This window comes from Pristis pectinata, chromosome 3 (assembly GCF_009764475.1).
Source record: "Pristis pectinata isolate sPriPec2 chromosome 3, sPriPec2.1.pri, whole genome shotgun sequence".
Taxonomy (NCBI): domain Eukaryota; kingdom Metazoa; phylum Chordata; class Chondrichthyes; order Rhinopristiformes; family Pristidae; genus Pristis; species Pristis pectinata.
In genome coordinates, this window is record NC_067407.1 from 10803510 (window position 1) to 10826759 (window position 23250).

At 43.9% G+C, this 23250-nt stretch overlaps 1 protein-coding gene across 3 annotated transcripts in view; it reads right to left on the reverse strand.

Annotated features, from left to right (window-relative positions):
* Positions 1-9519: 9519 nt before the first annotated feature.
* LOC127567722 (calcium-activated chloride channel regulator 1-like) overlaps positions 9520-23250 on the reverse strand; it is a 61625-nt gene continuing 47894 nt past the window's right edge. For all 3 annotated transcript variants that reach the window (XM_052010691.1, XM_052010694.1, XM_052010693.1), the window contains exons 11-16: positions 21969-22075; positions 21663-21884; positions 20172-20433; positions 18262-18429; positions 14288-14515; positions 9520-10631 (exon numbers count right to left, since the gene is read on the reverse strand). In XM_052010691.1, the coding sequence (XP_051866651.1) occupies positions 10210-10631; positions 14288-14515; positions 18262-18429; positions 20172-20433; positions 21663-21884; positions 21969-22075 (1409 nt within the window). In that variant the 3' untranslated portion in view covers positions 9520-10209. The remainder of the gene's footprint in view (positions 10632-14287; positions 14516-18261; positions 18430-20171; positions 20434-21662; positions 21885-21968; positions 22076-23250) is intronic.

Below are 23250 nucleotides of genomic sequence, written 5' to 3' on the forward strand. Positions count from 1 at the left end.
AGAGGTGTATAAAATCATGAGGGGCATAGATAGGGCGGATGCACTCAGTCTTTTTCCCAGGGAAAGGGAACCAAAAACTAGAGGGCATAGGTGAGAGGGAAAAGGTTTAAAAGGGACCTGAAGGGCAACTTCTTTATGCAGAGTGTGATACATATATGAAACGAACTGCCAGAGAAGGTAGATGAGGCAGGTACAATAATGACATTTAAAAGACATTTGGAGAAGTATATGGATAGGAAAGGTTTAGAAGGATACCGGCCAAACAAAGGCAAATGGGACTAGCTCAGGTGGGCACGTTAGTTGGTATGGACGAGTTGGGCTGAAGAGCCTGTTTCTGTGCTGTATGACTCTATGTCCCTATGTTCTGAAAGCACAGTAGAACACGTGAAAATATGCTTATCTGTTTATTCCCAGCTTACAGCAACAACCTGCTACATAGTAGTGGCAAGGCATTAAAATCTGCCACTGAAATGTACCTCTACTGACTACTGAATTTCAGAGGCATGTGCACCTTGCATGCAGTAGGTTTAACATCGCTGATTGCGGGTGAACTAGGTGGCATACCAGCGCAGCAGGTAGTGCTGCTGCCTCACAGCTCCAGAGACCATGGTGCAAAATGTGTGGCGTTTGCATGTCCTCCCTGTGACCACAATGGTTTCCCCCGGGTGCTCTGGTTTGCTCCCACATCCCAAAGCCATGAGGATTGGCAGGTTAAATAGCTTCTAAAGATTGTCCCTAGTGTTGGTGGGTGAAAGGAGGATCTGGGTGGAGTTGATGGGCACGTGAGAGAGAAAAGGTTGCAAGGAAATAAGTGGGAGAATGGTTTTGGGGGCTGGCATGGAGACGTTGGGCCAAATGGCCTCCTCCTTTGTGGTAAGGAAATGTGAGAATTTCTGGATAAAGTTGTTTCTTTTTTCCATTAAGTCTGGGAGTTACACCAATCGTAAATGTGGATGATGAACAAGTGGAGAAATGATAAATAAGAAACAGGGAATCGTCACCTGATGGGCTGATGTCCAATGATTAACCTCTGGTGGGAGAATGATTAGATCATTTGCTTGAACAGAAAAATAACCTTATACTAAGCTGTTATATGGAAACTATTGTTGAAGAACATAGAACATAGAACAGCACAGGAACAGGCCCCTTGACCCATGATGTTTATGCCAAATACAACGCCAATTTAAATTAGTCCCATCTGCCTGCACATGGTCCATATCCCTCCATTCCCTGCCTGCTCATGTGTCTGTCTAAATGCCATTTAAACATTACTATCACATCTGCTTCCACCACCTCCCCTGCCAGTGTGTTCCAAGCACGTACCACTCTCTGTGTAAAAAACTTGTCTTGTAAATCTCCTTTAAATTTTCCCCTTTCCACCATAAACCTATGTCTTTCAGTATTTGACATTTCCACTCTGGGAAAAGCACACTGAATATCTACCCTATCTCTGCCTCTTATGTTCTTCTATCAGGTCGCCCCTCAACCTCTGACACTCCAGACAAAACAATCCAAGTTTGTCCAACCTCTCCTTATAGCTAATACTCTCTGGTCAGGTGTCAGGTTTCTCAGTGGGTGAGCATTTCAGAGACAGTGACTACACTGACCTTTACCCTTGCCTTGGACAGGGAAAGGAGCAGATGGTATGGGAAAGTATTTAATTGGGGGAGGGCAAATTATGATGCTTTTAGGCAGGAATTTGGGAGTGTAAATTGGGAGCAGATGTACTCAGGGAAATGCACAATGGAAATGTGGAGGTTGTTTAAAGATCACTTGCTTGGGGTTCAGGAAAGGTTTGTCCCATTGAGGCAGGAAAAGGATGGTAGGGTGAAGGAACCATGGTTGACAAGAGACGTGGAATATCTAGTGAAGAAGAAGAAAGAAGCTTTCTTAAGGTTTAGGAAGCAAGGATCAGACAGGGCTCTGGAAAGTTACAAGGTAGCCAGGAAGAAGCTTAAGAATTGACTTAGGAGAGCTGGAATGGGACATGAGAAGGCCTTGGCGAGTAGGATAAAGGAAAACCCAAGGCAATCTACTCGTATGTGACGAACAGGAGGATGACTAGTGTGAAGCTAGGACCGATTAAGCATAGAGGAGGAAATGTGCCTGGAGTCGGAAGAGGTAGGGGAGGTCCTTGATGAATACTTTTCTTCAGTATTCACCAGTGAGAGAAACCTTGATGTTTGTGAGGACAGCGTTGAACAGGCTGATAAGCTAGAACATGTTGATGTTAAGAAGGAGGATGTGCTGGAACGTTTGAAAAACATTAGGACAGATAACTTCCCGGGGCCCAACGGGGTATATTCCCGGATACTACGGGAAGCGAGGGCAGAGATTTCTGAGCCCTAGCCAATGATCTTTACATCTTCACTGGCCACAGGAATAGTACAGATGATTGGAGTGTGGCAAATGTTATCCCTTTGTTCAAGAAAGGATAACCCTGGGAATTATAGACCACTGAGTCTTACTTCAGTGGTGGGCAAATTATTGGAAAAGATTTTTAGGGACAGGATTTATGAGCATTTAGAGACACATAGGCTGATTAGGGATAGTCAGTATGGCTTTGTGAGGGGCAGGTCATGCCTCACGATCCTGATTGAATTCTTTGAGGATGTGACAAAACACATAGTTGAGGGTAGAGCAGTGGATGTGGTGTATATGGACTTCAGTAAGGCGTTTGATAAGGTTCCCCATGATAGGCTCATTCAGAAGGTCGGGAGGCATGGGATCCAGGTAAACATGGCTGAGTAGATTCAGAATTGACATCCATAGAAGCCAGAGGGTGGTAGTAGATGGAATGTATTCTGCCTGGAGGTTGGTGACCGGTGGTGTTCCACAGGGATTTGTTCTGGGACCTCTGCTCTTTGCAATTTTTTTAAATGGCTTGGATGAAGAAGTGGAAGGGTGGGTTAGTCAGTTTGCAGATGACACAAAGGTTGGTGGTGTTGTGGATAGTGTAGAAGGTTATCAAGGGTTACAACGGGTCATTGATAGGATGCAAAGCTGGGCTGAGAAGTGGCAGATGGAGTTCAACCCAGAAAATTGTGAAGTGATTCACTTTGGAAGGAAGAATTTGAAGGCAGAATACAGGGTTAATGGCAGGATTCTTAGCAGTGTGGAGGAACAGAGGGCACTTAGGGTTCAAGTCCATAGATCCTTCAAAGTTGCCACGCAAGTTGATCAGGTTGTTAAGAAGGCGTATGGCGTGTTGGCCTTCATTAGTTGGGGGATCGAGTTCAAGAGCCACAAGGTCACGTTGCAGCTCTATAAAACCCTGGTTAGACCACACTTAGAATATTATGCTCAGTTCTGGTCACCTCACTATAGGAAGGATGTGGAAGCTTTAGAAAAGGTGCAGAGGAGATTTACCAGGATGATACCTGGATTGGACAGCATGTCTTATGAGGATAGGTTGAACGAGCTAGTGCTTTTCTCTTTGGAGCAAAGGAGAATGAGAGGTGACCTGATAGAGGTGTACAAGATGATAAGAGGCATTGATCAAGTGGACAGTCAGAGACATTTTCCCAGGGCGGAAATGACTAACATGAGGGGGCATAATCTTAAGGTGATTAGAGGAAGGTACGGGGGGGATATCAGAGGTAAGTAGTTTACCCAGAGAGAGGTGGATGCGTGGAACGCACTGCCGGGGGTGCTGGTAGAGGCAGATACATTAGGGACATTTAAGAGCCTCTTAGATAGACACATGGATGATAGAAAAATGAAGGGGTATGTGGGAGGGAATGGTTAGATTGATTTTAGAGTAGGTTAAAAGGTTGGCACAACATTGTGGGCTGAAGGGCCAGTACTGTAATGTAATGTTCTATGTTCTATCTTCTCTAACCCAGGCAATATTCAGTTGAACTTCTTCTGCACCCTCTCCAAAGCCTCCACAACCTTCCTGTAACGGGGCAGCCAGAACTGTACACAATACTCTGAATGTGGCCTAACCAAAGCTTTATACAGCTGCAACACAACCTCCTGACTTTTATTCCCAATGCCCCCATCAGATGTTCCCACATCTGATTGGATTTACCCAATAACATCCACTCCCAATCCCCTCTCCCCAGCTCCTGCCTAACACAGTTGTAATTAGCTTTTCTCCAGTTTAGCATATTTTTCCATAATCTGCCTACATACTGTATCTGTTCCTCTATCTCCCACTGGCCATTGAGAGGTCTGTCATATAACCCCATTATAACGATTGCACTTTCCTTATTCCTGAGCTCTACCCACATTGCCTCACTGGATGATCCCTCCAGGATGTCCTCCCTAAGTGCAGTTGTAACATTCTCCCTACAACTCCCCTGGCCGCAACCTCCTCTATATTCCTCTCTATCATGTCTGAACCCTGGAACACTGAACTGCCTGTCCTGCCCTTCCCTCAACTAAGTCTCTGTAATAGCTACAACATCATAGTTCCATGCACTAGCCAAGGCTTCAAGTTCATCTGCCTTACTCATAAAACTCCTTGCATTGAAATAAATACACCTTAGCCCATTGGCCTCATCGTGTTCATTAACCTGGACCTACCTGTCCTTCCTTTCAGACTTACTTGACCTAATCACTACCTTCCCATCAACTCCTCCACCTGCTGACCTAGTGGTCTTGTTCCCATCCCCCTACCACACTAGTTTAAATACTCCCGAGTAGCACTAGCAAACGCCACAAATAGTATGACATAACTGTAACTCATACTTTAGCGTATACGTACACACATACAACACCCTCTCACTCTCTCCAGGTTCCTGGCAAGGTATTCTTTAACTTTAAATATTACTCACTCTTTAACCCCTGATAATCTTTGACAGAGCTCACTCTAATGACCACTCAGATTGGAATAGTGCTGTCCACAGCTTCCTGTGAGTTGCTCCCTTCCTCCTTGAGCCCTACTCACCTTACAATCCAAAGATCACACCAGTGGCAATTTGATTGTAGCACCCTTCCATCTCGATTGTTCCATCTTCAACCTGTTAGCTTGGTGCAAGACCATGAATTATCCAGGATAGGAATGTCTGACGTCCAGCCATTGGGCCAATAAAGATGCTTTGATGGGGAAGATGCTTGAGTTTATCCGCAGTCTAAAAGTTGGTAACAATTTTGCAGAATCAGAATCAGATTTATTATCACTGACATATGTCGTGAAATTTGTTGTTTTGCGGCATCAGTACAGTGCAAGACATAAAAATTACTATAAGTCACCAAAAATTACATTAAAAAAAATAGTGTAAAATAGGAATAACGAGGTAGAATTCATGGACTGTTCAGAAATCTGATGACGGAGGGGAAGAGGCTGTTCCTGAAACATTGAGTATGGGTCTTCAGGCTCCTGTACCTCCTCCCCGATGGTAGTAACATGAAGAGGGCATGTCCCAGGTGGTGAGGGTCCTTAATGATGAATATAGCCTTCCTGAGGCACAGCCTTTTGAAGATGTCCTCGATGGTGGAGAGGGCTGTGCCTATGATGGAGCTGGCTGAGTATACAACTCTCTGCAGCCTCTTTCGATCCTGCACATTGGAGCCTCCATACCAGGCGGTGATGCAACCAGTCAGGTGACATACCAAATCTCCTCAAGCTCCACACTGGTATTTACACTGCCAAATGCCTGTTGAGAACAGACTCAGCCACACTGGAGCCATGCAATAACATGTAACAATTAGTGACATTGTCATAAGGCAAAAGAGAGCCCGGGTTTGTATTTAAATAATCTCCAGGATTTCCCTTTCTGTGTATAGCCATTTGAGAGGTTCAGCGCTGACAATGGGTCCCTCACAGCATCTTGGGGTAGGAATTTCAGTCAATTTTTGATCCATGTTGATTCACTATTAATTATGCATTCTTGCTGAAAGGCATGACTACAAGAGCTCTACCTAATTTTTAATACAATGATTTGGAAATGGCTTTTTCTTGAAGAAAAAGAGAGATAGTAAGTTAGTTTATGTGCCCAATTGGAAGCAGAAGGCATATTAATCAAAGAAATACTTGAGATGCATGTACTTGCATAGCATCTCATTGCTATGTTGAAGCAAATCAAAGTTCCTTGGTCTTTCATATGTGGGTTAATAACTTAAATCTACCAATCACCTCAGACTCCTTTCTCACCACTCCCCTTCTGTCTCTCCTCACCTCTCCACTCTCAGCCCTGATGTAGGGTTTCGACCTGAAACGTCGATAATTCCTTCCCCCCCACAGATGCTGCTCGACCCGCTGAGTTCCTTCAGCAGGTTGTGTGTTGCTCCAGATTCCAGCATCTGCAGTCCCTTGTGTCTCTGTTAATAATTAATGTTCTGTGACCACTCCTAGGCTGCGCAATGCAAAAATATCCTGAACTGGCTGTAATTATCCATTCCACAATGCAGGAGTGTTTATTAACTGAGTGTGGAAAGTCTGTGGAATGAACTTAAATATTTGGTATTTCTGATCAATTTAGTTACACTCAGTTCCACAAAAATCTGGCATTCTCTCAATGCAACCAGATGTTCCCTACCATTTTTAATAAACAAGGGCCTGGCAAGATAGACTGGGAGATCAATAGTTTGTCCTTTAGTGTATGAGAGGTCCATTCAAGAGTCTGATAACAGTGGGTTAGAAGCTGTCCTTGAGTCTGGTGATTTGTGCTCTCAGGCTTTTGCATCTTTGGGAGATGGGAGAAGAAGGAATGACCGGGGTTGGCGGAGTACCTGATTATCTTGGCTGCTTTCCCAAGGCAGCGGGAAGTGTAGATGGAGTCAGTGGAGGGGAGGTTGGTTTGTGTGATGGACTGGGCTGCGTTCACAACTCTGCAATTTCTTCTGGCCTTGGGCAGATCGGATGCCATATCAAGTTGTGATGCATCTGAATAGGATGCTTTCTATGGTGCATCTATAAAAATTGGTGAGGGTCATAGAACGTACGAAATAGAACAGTACAGCCCACAACATTGTGCTGAACTAATTAAGCTAATGACACCTAATCCTTTCTGCTTGCATATGGTCCATATCCCTCCACATTCATGTGCCCATCCAAGAGCATTTTAAATGCCTCTATTGTATTTGCCTCCAACACCACCCCTGGCAGCGCATTCCAGGCACCCACCACTTTGTGTAGAAAAACTTGCCCCACACATCGCCTTTGAACTTCCCCCCCTCACCTTAAGTGCATGCCTTCTAGTATTAGACACTTGGGGACATGCTGAACTTCCTTAGCCTTTGGCCATAATGTCCACATGGCCGATTGTTGATATTTACATCTAGGAACTTGAAGCTCTCAACCGTCTTGTACACCATTGTGCCAAACCAACTTCTTGTGCCAATAACCCAGATCCAACAGCATGTGTTTCACCAAGATCTGCTGGGAGCAACCTTAAGCAGGGAGGGGGTTCTCTGCCCTCAAGATGATTGTAGGGAGATTCACCAGGTCACCTCGCAGTTTTCTTCCTTTCAAGTGTATAAAGAAAACTGTCAATTTAATGAAGGGAAAGAAATAATGCGAGCGAAAATATAGAGAAAGAATGAGAAATGAGGAAGGGAGGGAGGGAAGGAAAATTTACATTCACATGGAAACTTGCAGGGCTTCAGGGTTGTTCAAAAGCACTTTATTGTCAGTGAAATATTTTTTAAATATAATCATGTTAGGCAAAAGAAGAGTCTGAGATAATAACAATTGCCATTAAAGTTTCTTTTCAATGCTCAGTATACCCCTGTACAATGCCTTTCCAGTTGTGATTGGCAAGAAGGGGCTGTTAGTTACTAAGATGCAGCTTTACAACATGACCATGTTTTTCACTGACAAACTTAAACCACAAACATCGCAGCCTGGTTGCCTTCTCTAGAATCTTTAGATTATTTGCTAATGAATTGAATGCATGGTTATCCATCACCTAGTTTATATTCCATTATACGCTGTGATCCCTGTCGCCTGATTGGTGCACGAAAAAACTGAAAATCCATACCAGTAATTTGCAGAGTAGGACAATTAACCTTGCTGGAGGACCCATATCTGCAAAACCTGCCAATCAGACAGGCTGGAAGCACAAGCAGGGCGGTGATAATTTGCACCTTGTGTGTAAAGCAGATTAAAATTTGAAAAAGTAATTAAGGGGAAACTTTATACCAGCATGAAGATTGGTAATCAGTGTTAATTGGTATAAGAACCAAAGGGGAACCTTCTTTTGCACAGCAATTGTTGTCGTTTGGAAGTCCCTACCCGAAAAGGTGTTGGAAGCAAATTAAAGAGCAACTTTCAAAGAGAACTGAAAGGTTATGGGGCAAGAGAAGGGAAATGAGACTGACCAGATTGCCCTGTTAAAGTGTACCACAGACTTGATGGGCCAAATGAAGAGCTTCTCAGACATGTTCTTCTTGAATGGAAATGAAACGTGCTAATTGGGATAGAAGTAGAGATACTTTGGCTATCTGAATCTTTGAAAAGGCCTGATGGTGTAATTCTTTTTCACACTTTTTTAATAACAGTTGTAACTGTGTGAAGTATTGCATTTTTATTTAAGGAAAAGATACAGTGAATTTTTTAAACCACCAGTTTGTGTTACTAATTATCAATGTCATAGGGTCATAGATACAGCCTGGACAGAGTCCTTCTACTTAATGAGCCCGCACTGACCATCAAGCATCCATTATTACCCTGATCCTACCCTAACCCATTCTATTGTCCCCACATTCCCATTAACTCCCCTCACATTCTACCACTCACCAACACATTAGAGGCAATTTACAGTGGCCAATTCAGCTACCAACCTGCACGTCTTTGGGATGTGGGAGGAAACCCGAGCACCCAGAGGAAACCCACACAGTCACAGAAAGAATGTAGAAACTCCACACTGAAGGTGATGATTGAGCCCGGTCGCTGGAGGCAGGAGCTCCACCAGCTGTGCTGCACCACTGTGTGGAACATTTTTGAGCAATTCAGGAAAAAGCCTGCGATAATAAATTGCGTAGTGATGGAAATTATATCATGATGGGAAGGACTTGGTGGGAAATATCATGACTGGAATATTCTCAAGTAATCTGACAGGTGAAAGTCAGCTGGATGAAAGTTATTTAGTTTTATTTGATTCTTTATTCATGGGACATGGTATTACCAGCAAGGCTAGCTGGAATGGGTACCTCAAATCACTCACCCAAGGGTGGTTCTCCGACATTGTGGTTTCTTTCACCCTTATCTGGTCACTTGCTGTGGTTGAACCAGACCAGGAGAAACTCAGCACTCCGTTCAACTCTGCACTGGTGTTACTTCCAGGACCTTACTCAACACCAAGCCACTCCACCCACCAGCCCACCCCCACCCCCATGATGTCCACCTCTAAGCCCCTCCATATTCGCAGTCATATTATTGTCTCCGTTACCTCTAGACATGATTATTACAACTCCCTTCTCTGTGGCTTTCTCTCATCCACAATGGGACCACCTGTAATGTTAGCAAACCCTATCCACCCATTCCCACTCTTTTATATTGGCTTGTTTCCTCCCCTGTAACACGCAACCCCTCCCACCCGCCACCACCAACCCAACCACACCACCCTTAACTCCTCCAACATCCTGTCCTCCCTTCCTTTACCACTCTTCTCCCATCCCAAAATTATACTTTTGGCCTCAGACTGTGATTTCATTCACACCCTCTTCACTTAGTTATTGCTGGTTTATTCATGTCTTTCGCTGTAAAGCTTCTCAAAATCCATTTCCATGACCAGACTTGTCGTCAACTAATCCCTCCATCCACTGCTTATTTCCCTCCGCTGTTTCTTCTTGGATCTCATAGTTATATCTTGTAACATTAAATGGCTCTGCTCTACTCTGTTATTGCTGTTCATGGTGGCAAAGATGGTATACTCGACGGATAAAACCCTGGTATCTGGTCTCTCTGTGGGGAAGATCCACTACATCAAAATCATTCAATAATACAGATTCCACCCCAGTAAAAACCACAACCTCCTCCAAAAGCAGTGAATTTAGACATAGATTGGAGAGAGCCAGTGTTTGAACACCCAAGATTGGTCCAGAATCATCATTGTGGTGACATCAGTCAAGACCATGCAATCTTCCAACCTACCCCAAGAAAATAAATAAACTACTTAGGACTGAATTTCCAATGGAGTTCTCCTGATTGTCTGGGAAGGACAATAGAAGTGTCAGAAAAATATCGGAGATTTCAGTTAATCTTCAACACCACCCACAGCAATAATAAATCAGAATAAAGTAAATGTTAGGATTACGAATCTATATAGTTGCAACCTGTCTGTATACTGCCACTGCTTCTGGCAATCTCTTACTCTTGCATTTCTTCTTTACAACATGATCAGTAATGCCAACAATCAAACATACAATAACTGCCACTACTACTGCAATCCAAATACTATGCAGTACGTGACTGCCTTTTGGTTCTTTAGGCAAAGGCACAAAGACAGAAATCCTGGCGATATTGGACATCTCGGAAGACTGATCCTTTTCATCATAAGCACGGAGAGCGAAGTAGAGCATTGTCCTGTTTCGAAGTCCTGCATTTTTGGCGATAATTTTAAATGTTTCCTTGGAGCCAAATGACCGTGGTTTCAAGTTTGTCAAATTAACCAGTTCAGCTCCTGAGAAACTGTCCCGTAGCTGCAGCAGTTTGTCACTCATTCTCATCTCATAGTAGGATGCTAATGAAGAAAGGAAATAAATGATTGCATTGACATACAGCTGAAAAAATATTCAGATGTTTGACTTTATGAAAAAGGAGCTTGGAGCTCAAAATGAAAGATGTTTTGCTAAATTATGGTAAATTCTAGTTGAGACATCTTCAGTACTGTGTCCAGCTTAGTGTATCTACCTTTATAGGTGGGAATGGATTGAGTGGAGATTGAACAGAACGACAGCATTGCCACCATCCATGTGTCTGCTGTTGCAAAACCTCTTTACCTCTCACCTCTCTCCTAATTAGAACCTACCTTTTTGACCAAGGTTGACAGTACTTCATTATCGACACACAGTGTTGTTTTGAGTTTGAGTTTGTTCTTTCAAGCGATGTCATGACAGCTCACACAGATAACAGGCAGGAGGGGGGGAAGACAGAAGACTCACTGTTTGCTTAGGACAGCAGGGAAGGTTTAGTGTGAAAGTTAGTCTTAGATCAAAGAGGAAGCTGCAACTACAGCTGCTGGGTTTTGCATTGAAAGTTACAACCATCAGTCATAAAGACACTGCAGTTGTGGAAGGGTGCCCTGCTCAGGCACTGGAAATTGTGCACCATTTGGAGCATCATCAGAGTGACTCCAAGAATGTCCATGCAAGATTCAGCTCATAGCATTGGAAGGGTGAGGAGAAAGGGATGTGTACTGTAGTGTCAGCTGTTATATGAAGATTATGGTAATCTTTCAACCTCAAATGAAGATATTTGATCGCAGAATAAGGAATTCTGTTTCTTTTGTCATTTACTAAAAATTCCTAGTCAGGGCTTCTGTTCAAAACTTCAATTATGGCCCTTTTGTAAACACACAGACTGATTAGGCAGGAGTGAGAACGAGGTGGAGCGAGAGTGCGAGAGAGGAAAGGATGAAGAAGAGGTTGAGGGTGAGGGTGAGAACATAAGTGAGGCAGAACATGAGGGAGAGGGAGTGAGGGAGAGGGTGAGCAATCAGATCAAACTGATTCTAATTCATGGGTTAATGTTGATGACGGCATGATAATAAAATAATAAAATGAGATAAAATGACTGCAGTGGGATGATTTGTCAAAGAACATTGGAATTCCCTGGATGTCCTGACCAATATTTATCCTTGCACAATCAAAACTGATCATTGATTTCACTCCAATACAGCAGACATGTTGCTCACATTATAGATCAGGGACCAATGTTTCCCAAAGGTTCTCTGCTTCAGAAAGATTCATTCTTCCTGGGACACTCTCAACCTTTTCCCCGTACTATCAACAGGGAGGTACATGGCACAGCTAGTACAGTGGTTCCTCACAGCTCCAGTGACCTGGTTTCGATCCTGACTTCCAGTGCTATCCGTGTGGAGTTTGCACGTTCTCCCTGTGACTGTGTGGGTTTTCCCTGGTTACTCCTGTTTTCTGTCATGTGCCAAGGGTGTGCTGGTTGGGAGGTTAATTAGCCACTGCAAATTGCCCCTAATGTGTAGGTAAGTGGTTAAAATGAATTGGAATGTGGAAGAATAAAATGGGATTAGAATAAACAGGTTGGCATGGACTCAATAGGCAAAAGTGTTGAATGCTGTGTAGCTCTATGACTCTACAAGTAATTCACCAGAGCACCAAGGCCTGCCATGTCCTTCATTTATTCTTGTTCTTCCTTCCTGGAGAACATGCTTTCACTGTGTCATACATCAGCTGGTCAGCAGAATTCCCCAACTATCTGATCACTTCATAGAGTCATAGAGCACTACAGTGCAGAAACAGGCCCTTCAGCCCATCTAGTCCAGGCCCAACTGGTTTTCTGTCTATCCCATCTACTCGCATCCAGACCATAGCCCTCTATACCTCTTTCATTCATGCAGCTATCCAAATTTCTCTTAAATGTTACAATTGAACCTGCATCCACCACTTCTGCTGGCAGCTCGTTCCACACTCGCACCACCCTCTGAGTGAAGTAGTTCCCCCTCAGATTCCCCTTAAATATTTCACCTTTCACCCTAAACCTATGAGCTTTAGTTCTAGTCTCATCCAACCCGAGGGGAAAAAGCCTGCATGCATTCACCTTATCGATACCCCTCATAGTTTTGTATACCTCCATAAGTTCTCCCCTCATTCTCCTGCACTCCAGGGAATAAAGTCCCAACCTATTCAACCTTTCCCTATATCTCAAGTCTTCAAGTCCTGGCAACATCGGTGTAAATTTTCTCTGCACTCTTTCAAGCTTATTGATATCTTTCCCGTAGGTAGGTGACCAGAACTGCACACAATACTCCAAATTCAGTCTTGTACAACTTCAACATACCATCCCAATTCCTGTATGCAATGCCCTGATTTATGAAGACCAATGTGCCAAAAGCCCTCTTTACTACCCTATCTACCTGTGATGCCACGTTCAAGGAATTATGGATCTGTATTCCCAGGTCCCTTTGTCATACTGCATACCCCAGAGCCCTACCATTCACTGTGTAACTCTTACCCCGGTTTGTCCTCCCAAAGTGCATCACCTCACAAAGCTTGTCTGTATTAAAATCCATCTGTCAATTTTCAGTCTACCTTCCCAGCTGGTCGAGATCACTTTGCAAGCCTTGACAGCTTTCCTCGCTGTGCACTACGCCCTCAGTCTTGGTGTCATCCGCAAATGTGCTGATCCAGTTTGCCACATTATCATCCAAATCACTAATATAGATGATAAACAACAACGGGCCCAGCACCAATCCCTTCAGCACACCATTAGTCACAGGCCTCTAGTCAGAGAGACAACCATCTACTAAGACTATCTGCCTTCTACTGCTAAGCCAACGTTGAATCCAATTGACTACTTCATCCTGAATGCCAAGTGACTTAACCTTCTGGACCAGCTTCCCATGCAGGACCTTGTCAAAGGCCTTGCTAAAGTCCATGTGGACAATGTCCACCTCCTTCCCGTGATCAACTTTCCTGGTAATCTCCTCAAAAAACTCTATAAGATTGGTTAGACATGACCTGCCACGCACAAAGCCATGTCGACTATCCCTAATCAGGCCCAAATGCATAAGTATCCTGTCCCTCAGAAAACCTTCCAGTAATTTACCCATGTCTGATGGCAGGCTCACCGGCCTATAATTTCCTGGCTTATTCTTAGAGCCTTTTTTAAACGATGGAACAACATTAGCTATCCTACAGCCCTCTGGGCACCTCCCCCATGGCTAAGGACATTCTAACTATCTCTGCCTCCCACCAGGTCCAAGGGGACACCTCGTCAGTCCCTGGGGATTTATTCACCTTAGTTTGCCTCAAGACAGCAAGCACCTCCTCTTCCATAATCTGGATACAGACCATGACCTCACTACTCTTTTTCCTCAGTTCTACAGACTCTGTGTCTGTCTCTTGAGTAAATAAAGATGCAAAAAATTCATTTAAGACGTCCCACATCTCTTTCAGCTCCACGCATGGTTGACCATGCTGATCTTCAGCCCTTGCTATCCTTTTGCTCTTCCTATAGCTGTAGAAACCCTTGAGATTCTCTTTCACCTTGTCTGCCAGAGCAACCTCATGTCCTCTTTTAGCCCTCCTGATTTCTCTTTTAAGTGTTCTCTTGCATTTCTTGTACTCCTCAAGTGACTCATTTGATTCATTGCTGGGAAGAGAAATTCTCTGCCAGCTATTTAAATGCAGGAACGTTTACCTGTCCCTTGATCCAAGTCTGCCCCTGGTGCTGTCCATTGCAGCTCAATTTCATCGTTAAGTATTGTTGCTTGAAGGTCTGTGACTCTGCACGGTGCAAAGTTGACAACAGGTGTACCTGGGGGAATTGAAAGCGCTCCTCCTGATTTGACCCTGCTGAAATCTCCTATCTGAGCCACAGAATCTTCAACACTGACTGGAGGCCTTGGCGGATTTGTATGAATAATGCCTATGTGGAAGGAAAATACACATTTCTAGCATCCGGAACATACAGAGTGAATCATCGCTGATTATGAATGCTCTCCAACTCCCACTTGCATTTCTGACATTGTCGGGGAGGTGGAGAGTAGAAGCTCATCAATTCCTCACAGACAGAGGGGCAAGAACACTGTGACAGCCCCCTGAGTTCCTCTTGTTTTTGGGGAATAGCGTGCAGAAGACACACAGGCTCAATGATGTTTTACACTGACATTTTCTCCCTGATTTCCTTTGTCAAAAGCTGAGTATGACGGATGTTGGAAATCTGCATTAGAAGCAGAAAACATTGGAAGACACTCAAAAGAGGAAGCAACATGTTCTGATCATCAGCCAGGGATGTTAGCACAGTGTCTCTCTCTGCAGATGTTGCTTGAACTGATGAGTGCTTACAGCATTCTGTTCTTTTCTCCTTCTTTTGACCTACCCTGAACTTCTTCCACTTGTTTCATTTTCTTTTCCTGCCCTCTTCTCTCTCCCTGTTGTCTTATAATTCCATTCTCCATCTCTGCCAGCTTATTCTTCATCCATGGCTCGTTCTTGCCTCAAGTTCATAATCCCCCTCCACAGATGCTTGGGCACGAGGATGTAGCCTGAGGGCATGCACCACCAGACTTAGGGACAGCTTCTACCCCACTGTGATAAGACTATTGAACGGTTCCCTTATACAATAAGATGAACTATGACCTCACGATCTACCTTGTTGTGACCTTGCACCTTATTGCACTGCACTTTCTCTGTAGCTGTGACACTTTACTCTGTACTGCTATTGTTTTTACCTGTACTACATCAATGCACTCTGTACTAACTCAATGTAACTGCACTGTGTAATGAATTGACCCGTACGATCGGTTTGCAAGACAAGCTTTTCACTGTACCTTGGTACAAGTGACAATAATAAACCAATACCAATACCAACTTTAATGCAGGACTGACATAATGCTGTTCTGTCAGAGGTACCACCTGCCTTATGGGACTAGCGGGTATGACATCCTTGACTATTGATCCGGAGACATGTACAAATCCCATTGCATTTAATTTCACTTAAATTTGGAATAAAAGATGAGTCTCATTAATGGTAACTATGAAGCTGGTATATGGTCGTAAAAACTTATCTGCTTCATTAATGTCCTACAAGGGAGGAAATCTGCCATCCTTGCGTGGTCTGGCCTACATGTGACTCCAGACTCAGCACTGTGTTTGTCTCTCAAATTCTGTCTGAAATGATGCAGGAAGCCATTTATTTCAGAGGTCAGTTAATGATGGAGAATAAATTCCAGATACAATGACAACAGCCACTGACAATGCAGTTCTGGTCCTGCTCTCCACCAGAGTGCGGCAGGATCTCTTTACTGAAGTGGAGTTACCTCATTATTCCTGAATGAAATGCATGTGGGGTACTGGTCCCTAAGTAACCTCCTCTCTCCTCTGGCACGTTTCCTTGCCCTGTGCACCACTTTCTCCCCATCGTGACGGTCCTGGGGCAATTTCAATGACACTTTGTTAATCCAGCACACTCAGGATTTAGATGGTGCTGGACTAGCAAATTTTCAAGACCATCAGATATTATTCTATGAACTCTTGAACACACTTCACTATTTTTATTAGATGTCATGCAGTAACATATCATATTTTCCAGTGAACCTAGGAAGTTTAAAGGATGCATGGCAAACAAGGCTCCAGTAACTTTAAAGGGAGCCTGAGAAACCAAGTAAGTTTCAAGGGAAAACAGCCAATGGAACCAGGTGAATTTAAAGGGAGGGACGTGGTGAGTGGATGGGATGCACAAGAACTGGAGACCTGACACGAGTTCAGGAACCAGAGACCTGGTGAGTGCACAGGGAACGTGGGAACTGAGGCCCCAGTGAATGAATGGGGAATATGGAACCCAGGGTCCAGCGAGTGGGGAGGGATTGCAACAAGTGTCACCTGGTGAGCCAGATAAAGGATGTTAGAGTTTTACTGTAGTAACCAATGTCTGGGAATAATATAGACTTCACAATGTGTAACTAAATCTGGAGACACCAGTCAGTAACCCACACCAGCCCACACTCTGTACACAGGCAGCAACTTACCTGCAAACAACCCCTTTAAATGGTACAGGTGGTGTGTGGGGTTATGCTTTTCCTCGTGATAAGTGCCTAACTGGTGACTGGACAAACACAGGTAAGAACCTGGAGAGATGGCCTCAGTTCCTAAAGCAAACCTATCCTTGCAATACCTCACAAACCACAGCAATGACATCTCTGCATTGTCTTCTTTTGCCGGTACCAAAGAAAAGCAAGGTAACATGCCTCAATGACTATCAACCAGTGGCTCTGACATCCACCATCATGAAGTGCTTTGAGATGCTGGTCATGGCACACATCAACTCCAGCCTACCAGACAACCTGGACCCATTGCAATTCGCCTATTGCCGAAACAGGTCGACAGCGGATGCCGTATCCCTGGCCCTTCACTCAGCTCTGGAGCATCTGGACAGTAAAGACACTTACGTTAGACTATTGTTTATTGACTACAGCTCTGCCTTCAATACAATAATACCAAGCAAGCTTGTCACCAAACTCCAAGACCTAGGACTTAACACCTCCCTCTGTAACTGGATCCTTGACTTTCTAACAAACAGACCGCAATCAGTGAGGATAGGCAGCAATTCCTCCGGCACGATTATTATTAACACTGGTGCACCTCAAGGCTGCGTCCTCAGCCCTCTACTCTACTCCCTATACACTCATGACTGTGTGGCCGGATTCTGCTCTAACTCCACCTACAAGTTTGCAGATGATACTGCCGTTGTAGGCCATATCTCAAACAGTGATGAGTCGGAGTACAGGTAGAGAGCTTAGTGGAATGGTATCACGACAACAACCTTTCCCTCAATGTCAACAAAACTAAAGAGCTGGTCATTGACTTCAGGAAAGGGGGTGGTGTACATGCACCTGTCTACATCAATGGTGCTGAGATCGAGAGGGTTGACAGCTTCAAGTTCCTGGGAGTGAACATTACCAACAACCTGTCCTGGACAAACCACGTGGATGCCATGGCCAAGAAAGTTCACCAGTTCCTCTACTTCCTCAGGAGGCTAAAGAAACTTGGTTTGTCCCCTTTGACTCTCACCAACTTTTACCGATGCACCATAGAAAGCATCCTATCAGGATATATCACAGCTTGGTATGGCAACTGCTCTGCCCAAGACCGCAAGAAGCTGCAGAGAGTTGTGGACACAGCCCAGCGCATTACGGACACCAGCCTCCCCTCCTTGGACTCTGTCTTTACCTCTCGTTGTCTTGGTGTAGCAGCCAGCATAATCAAAGACCCCACCCACCCGGGACATTCTCTCTTCTCTCCTCTTCCATCGGGTAGAAGATACAGGAGCCTGAGGGCACGTACCACCAGACTGAAGGACAGCTTCTACCCCACTGTGATAAGACTATTGAACAGTTCCCTTATACAATGAGATGGACTATGACCTCACGATCTACCTTGTTGTGACCTTGCACCTTATTGCACTGCACTCTCTCTGTATCTGTGACACTTTACTCTGTACTGTTATTGTTTTTTTTACCTGTACTACATCAATGCACTCTGTACTAACTCAATGTAACTGCACTGTGTAATGAATTGACCTGTAAGATCGGTTTGTAAGACAAGTTTTTCACTGTACCTCGGTACAAGTAACAATAATAAACCAATAATAAACCAATACCAAATGTTTATTACCATTTATTGTGTATCCTGGTATGTACATGGCATTCCCATCTGTTCTGTTTGCCATCTTAGCGGACCCTTCCTTTCCCTCTACGCGCACCTTGAAGTTGTATCTTCCATGTTCAGTAGTTTTCAGGAAATACTTAGAGTAAACTCCATCATTCTTGATATTATCAGCACCTAAAAGCAAGTAAAGGCATGTGGTTGTAGGCTGAGGAGAGAATGCAACACTAATACTGCATTTAGGTTAAATGCTGCACATGGAAGGTTCCTACTCCCATCCTACTGGTGGTCCAATCTTATGTCCTCACTAAAATGATCAGGTCAACAACTAATTTCAAATTTTAAATATTTCCATTGTTGTGTGGACTGCCAAATGCGTGATGCATTGAGCAGCAATGCTCTTAAGGTAGTGTTCATCAATGTGAATTTTTTTTAGTTAATTGCTCTGTTCCATCATATCCACTGAAGCTATCACATCCGAATGGGTCACAAAGAGGTCCCACATGGACACCATGGGTTTACAGCACAGAGGCCCATGGCTACCTCGAATAATCATCATCGGCCAAGTTCAATACCTAATTTACAACACAAGGTTAGAAGTCATTTCTTAAACTCCTTGGATGGATTAATGAGAAAGCTTCCAAACACCAGTAGACTTTGAACCTTTGAATCAGGCAAATATAATCCATAGAAATGTTTCTATTGAAAACACACCCACTGAAAAGACAAAAATGTAATGAAAATGTTGTCCACCCTGACGGCAGCCACCAGCCTGTCCTCCAACTCCCACCACACCCCACCCTACTTCAGTGCTTCCAACTCCACATCTTAGATCCAGGCTTGGACTCTCAAGGAGATCCCACATCCAGCAATTGGCAGACACATTTCTATTTGGATACAGATGTAAGCAGCCCTGTTCCCTTTGTGGATGTTTCAATCGAGTTATGTGAAGGAACATTTTGTTTCCTGCTGGGAATTTCCTTCTCCTCTCCCTGCCAGCGTTATCAGAAATTTGCAACAAGAATCCACTGAATTACTGGAGATATTAAGTCCTTTTGTGTGTTAAATAAATAAATTCCACCAATCTTCCTTAAATACTACAAGCAGCCCAGTTGACGATCTATTGCAACAGATTAAATATTCTTCCTGTTTCAGTCATCACTTTGTTAGAATGTCACACTACACTGGGAAGGATTGTTCTGGATTTGACCACCTTGCCCAGACTTGCAGTGCACCCAGACTTACTGTCTCTGGATGTGGAAGGCCAAACTAGCTGACTGACTGCACCTGGCAGCTGTCCCACAGGATGGAGCAGGCCCTCTACAACAGGTTGGCTTCAGTGACTGCCCCTGAGGCCCGTCCCTCATTATGAGCTGATAGCTTTTGACTGCCACGTAATCATAACATTAAAACAAAGTAAAAGAATTAGTCCTTACCTACCCTTACATTTTTCCAGAGAATTCATGACCCCATTCAAATAGATGGAGTTCTCATTTACACACCAGTCCTCTCTGGCATTGGGTCGGGCGCTTGGTGCAGTGAGTCATTGCTTCATCGAGAACTCACCACTGAGTCCAGCTCTAGACTCACTACTGAGTGTAGCGAGGAGGTGGACAGTCTGAGGATCTGACCTTGGGTCTTCACATTTGACCACATGTTAGTGTAAGTCTGGGGCATCCCGAGGCCAAATAACTGATCAGCCGGTACCACAGCCCAAGGAAATCTGGTTACAATTTGTTCAGGCTGCCTGTGGGTTAAATAGTTCTCCTGGCTGCAACCAATGGTAAATGTTCCTTTACCCACCCAGTTCACTCCACGTCAACGCATTTCCCCCAAACTTTCACTTATATTCACTGCACCATTGGTAATTTCACAAAAGCTCCAATTTTATTTCTCAAAGACAATTTTATGTAACTTACCTGAACCATCATCCAAAAGCTCCTGTTCATCTGTCAGACCATTGGGAAGTTCAGCAATGATTGTCACTTTCGCAAATAAGACTGGCAAAAACCCTTGGGAGACTTCCACATAAATAATCACTGGGCCAGTGGAATCCTTCCTGGTGATTTTTGCGTTGACTGTGACAGGGGGAACTTTCTCATCCGCTGCTCGGGATGTTACTGTAATTGTTACTTTCTGTGTATTTCCGGGATTCATGATACTGTAAGTCCAAGTTCCTGTCTGGGAGATAAATATTCAGGGTTAATCTGAGGACAATGATAACCATAGGCAGGATTAAATTCTCAGTGATATTTAAAATAATTAATGCTTGAGACATGGGATGAATGATGATCTAGTGTAGGGACCCTTGAGAAAGTGGAGGTGAGCCTTTATCTTGAATACCACAGAGTGGTTAAGATGCTCCCTCGTCTCAGTTTAGACAGAAAGCTCCAAGATCTTGTGATGAAGGAGGAACAGCAATAAATGTCCAGCTTGAATGGAGGATAACTTAAAGGTGAAGGAATTTCCATGCATCTGATACCTTTGCCGACTTCAGTGGTGGAAGTTGTGGGTTTATTAGATGCTGAAGTGTATCTTGTACCCAGTCCAAACAGCGAGAGGCTGGAACATTGGAAGAGCACGGAGACCTAGTCCCTACCCTTCCTCCTGCCCTTCCCCACTTGGCTCCATTTGCCCATCAGCCCCCTCCTCCTCACCTGGTTCCACCTATCACCTACCAGCCTCTGTCTCACACCTCCCTCTGACTTCTATGTACTGGATATCTTCTCTCTACACTCCCAGTCCTGATGCAGGGTCTCAACTCAAAACATCGACTATCGATTTGCCTCCACAGATGCTGCTTGACCCGCTGAGTTCTTCCAGCAGTTTGTTTCTTGCACTGACACTTAGAGGTGGACATTTGGAAATGATTAAAAAATGGGTAATATATGCACTCTGCTTCCCACAGTGACTGCAGCACCAGTCAAAAAGCTCAACACCATGTCAGACAAAGCATACGCCCCAAACAGCAGCCTAAACATTTACTACCTCTCACTTCTGTAGGTCAAGATGGTATTTGACACTGGAGTTTCCAATGATTGAAGTCCCATGGCTGTCATTCAGATTGCTTCCTTGTACCTCCCTCAGAGCATTCTCCCCAAAAACAACTGTTAACTCTCACAGTGCTGCAATAGGCAGGTAAACAAACCATTTGCTTCATCCTATTGACAGGACAGGTCAATAACAGGCAGCTTGCTGCATCAAATAGGGACCTGTCATAATAGAGGGTGAATGGCAGTAAACAGACTGCACACAGTCGATACAGCTTAAAGAAACGAGTCCAAATAATGAGCAATTGACTGTAAGGTTAATAGAAAGAAAAAATATAAAACACTGGGGAAACCAGGCAGGTCCTTCAGCATTTGTGGAGAGAGGAACAGAGATAATGTTTCAAGTGCCTTGGAACATACCTGTGCAGTGCCGTCAATCTCAAGCCGCGCTGTGTGTACAATATCATCCATGTCAAAGTCACTATTACTGTATATCTTCCCACTGGGGTCACGTACAAACACATCTGGTATACCGTCCTCCCATGTGAGCACAAAATGTGTGTTGTTTCCAACCGTTTTATCGATAGCAACTGTACCATTAAACCAACTGCCTCCATCGACACTCCTTCCTGAGCTTTCAAGCTTGGATCAAGGAAATAGACATTTCATTACAAAGCATTTGGTAACGTAAGAATAATTGGAAAGTAGTTCTCTAAGTAATCAAACCTGGATTGACTGTTGGCTGATGTCACCATTTCCTGATACTAATCCAGTGAAAGCATCAATTAGTCCATTTGTGTCCACTTTATCAGTGGCTGCAAACTGTAGACCTCCTATTTAATGGAAAGGAAAATAATCCTTAACTCAGGTATTATCCATGGTCAATGCCAATTAAAAACTAACTTAAAAAACAGACCTCACAAATTCCTGTAATTTGACCACTGCAGCCCATTGAAAAAGTTGAAATAAAACTACAAAATAGGTTGATTTCAACACTGATGGTGACAATGTCTATCATTCTCTTCAATACCCTCTGTGGTTCAAACAAGACTTTGAGGGGTAGTGTGCTTGCATGGACTGAAGATTAGTTATTGCATAGAAGACAGAATTGGTCTAAATGGGTATTTTTCAGGCTGGAGGGATGTAACTAGGCAGTGTGCTGAGGACCAGTTGGTGGCCTTCAATTATTTTGATTTAGGTTCATGACCCAGAGGAGGGGGCAGAGTATAAAGTATCCAAGTTAGCCAGTGACATGAAAATGGAGGGAAGGGCACATTGCAATGGGGAGCTTTGGACTCTGCGACAGAATATTGAGTGAGTGGGCAAAAACCTGGCAAATGGAGTTCAATATAGGAAAATATGAGACTGTGCACTTTCGTAAGAGGGATCTAAATGCAGACTATTATCTAAATGTAGAAAGATTGCTGATAAGTACAGCGGGATCTGGGTGTTTTTGTGTACGAATCACAAAAAGTCAGCAGGCTGGTGCAGGAAGTATTTAGAAAGGCAAATGGCACATTGGCCTTTATTGCAGGAGGGTTGGAGTTTAGAAATAGGGAAGTACTGTTACAGCGTGTACAGGGTACTGGTGAGGCCACATCTGTACACAGTTCTGGTCTTTCTATTTAATAAAGGATATAGTGGCATTGGAGGCAGTCCAAAAAAGATTGACTAGGTTAATTTGTAGGATGAGAGGGTTGTCCTATCAGAAGCAGCTAAAGAAATTGCATTGATAATCTTTGGAGTTCAGAAGAATAAGGAGTAATCTTATTGAAACATATAATATCCTGAGGGATTACGACAGGGCAGATACCAAGAAATTTCCACTAGACGAGAATCTTGAACAAGGGGACATAATTTGTAGGATGAGGGAGTTGTCCTATCAGAAGCAGCTAAGGAAATTGCATCAACAGAAACAAGATTGGGGGCGGAAACTTAAAACACAGGTGCATTGGGAGATCTTCTCACAGAGGGTGGCGAATCGCTGGAATTCTCTACCCCGGGGTGT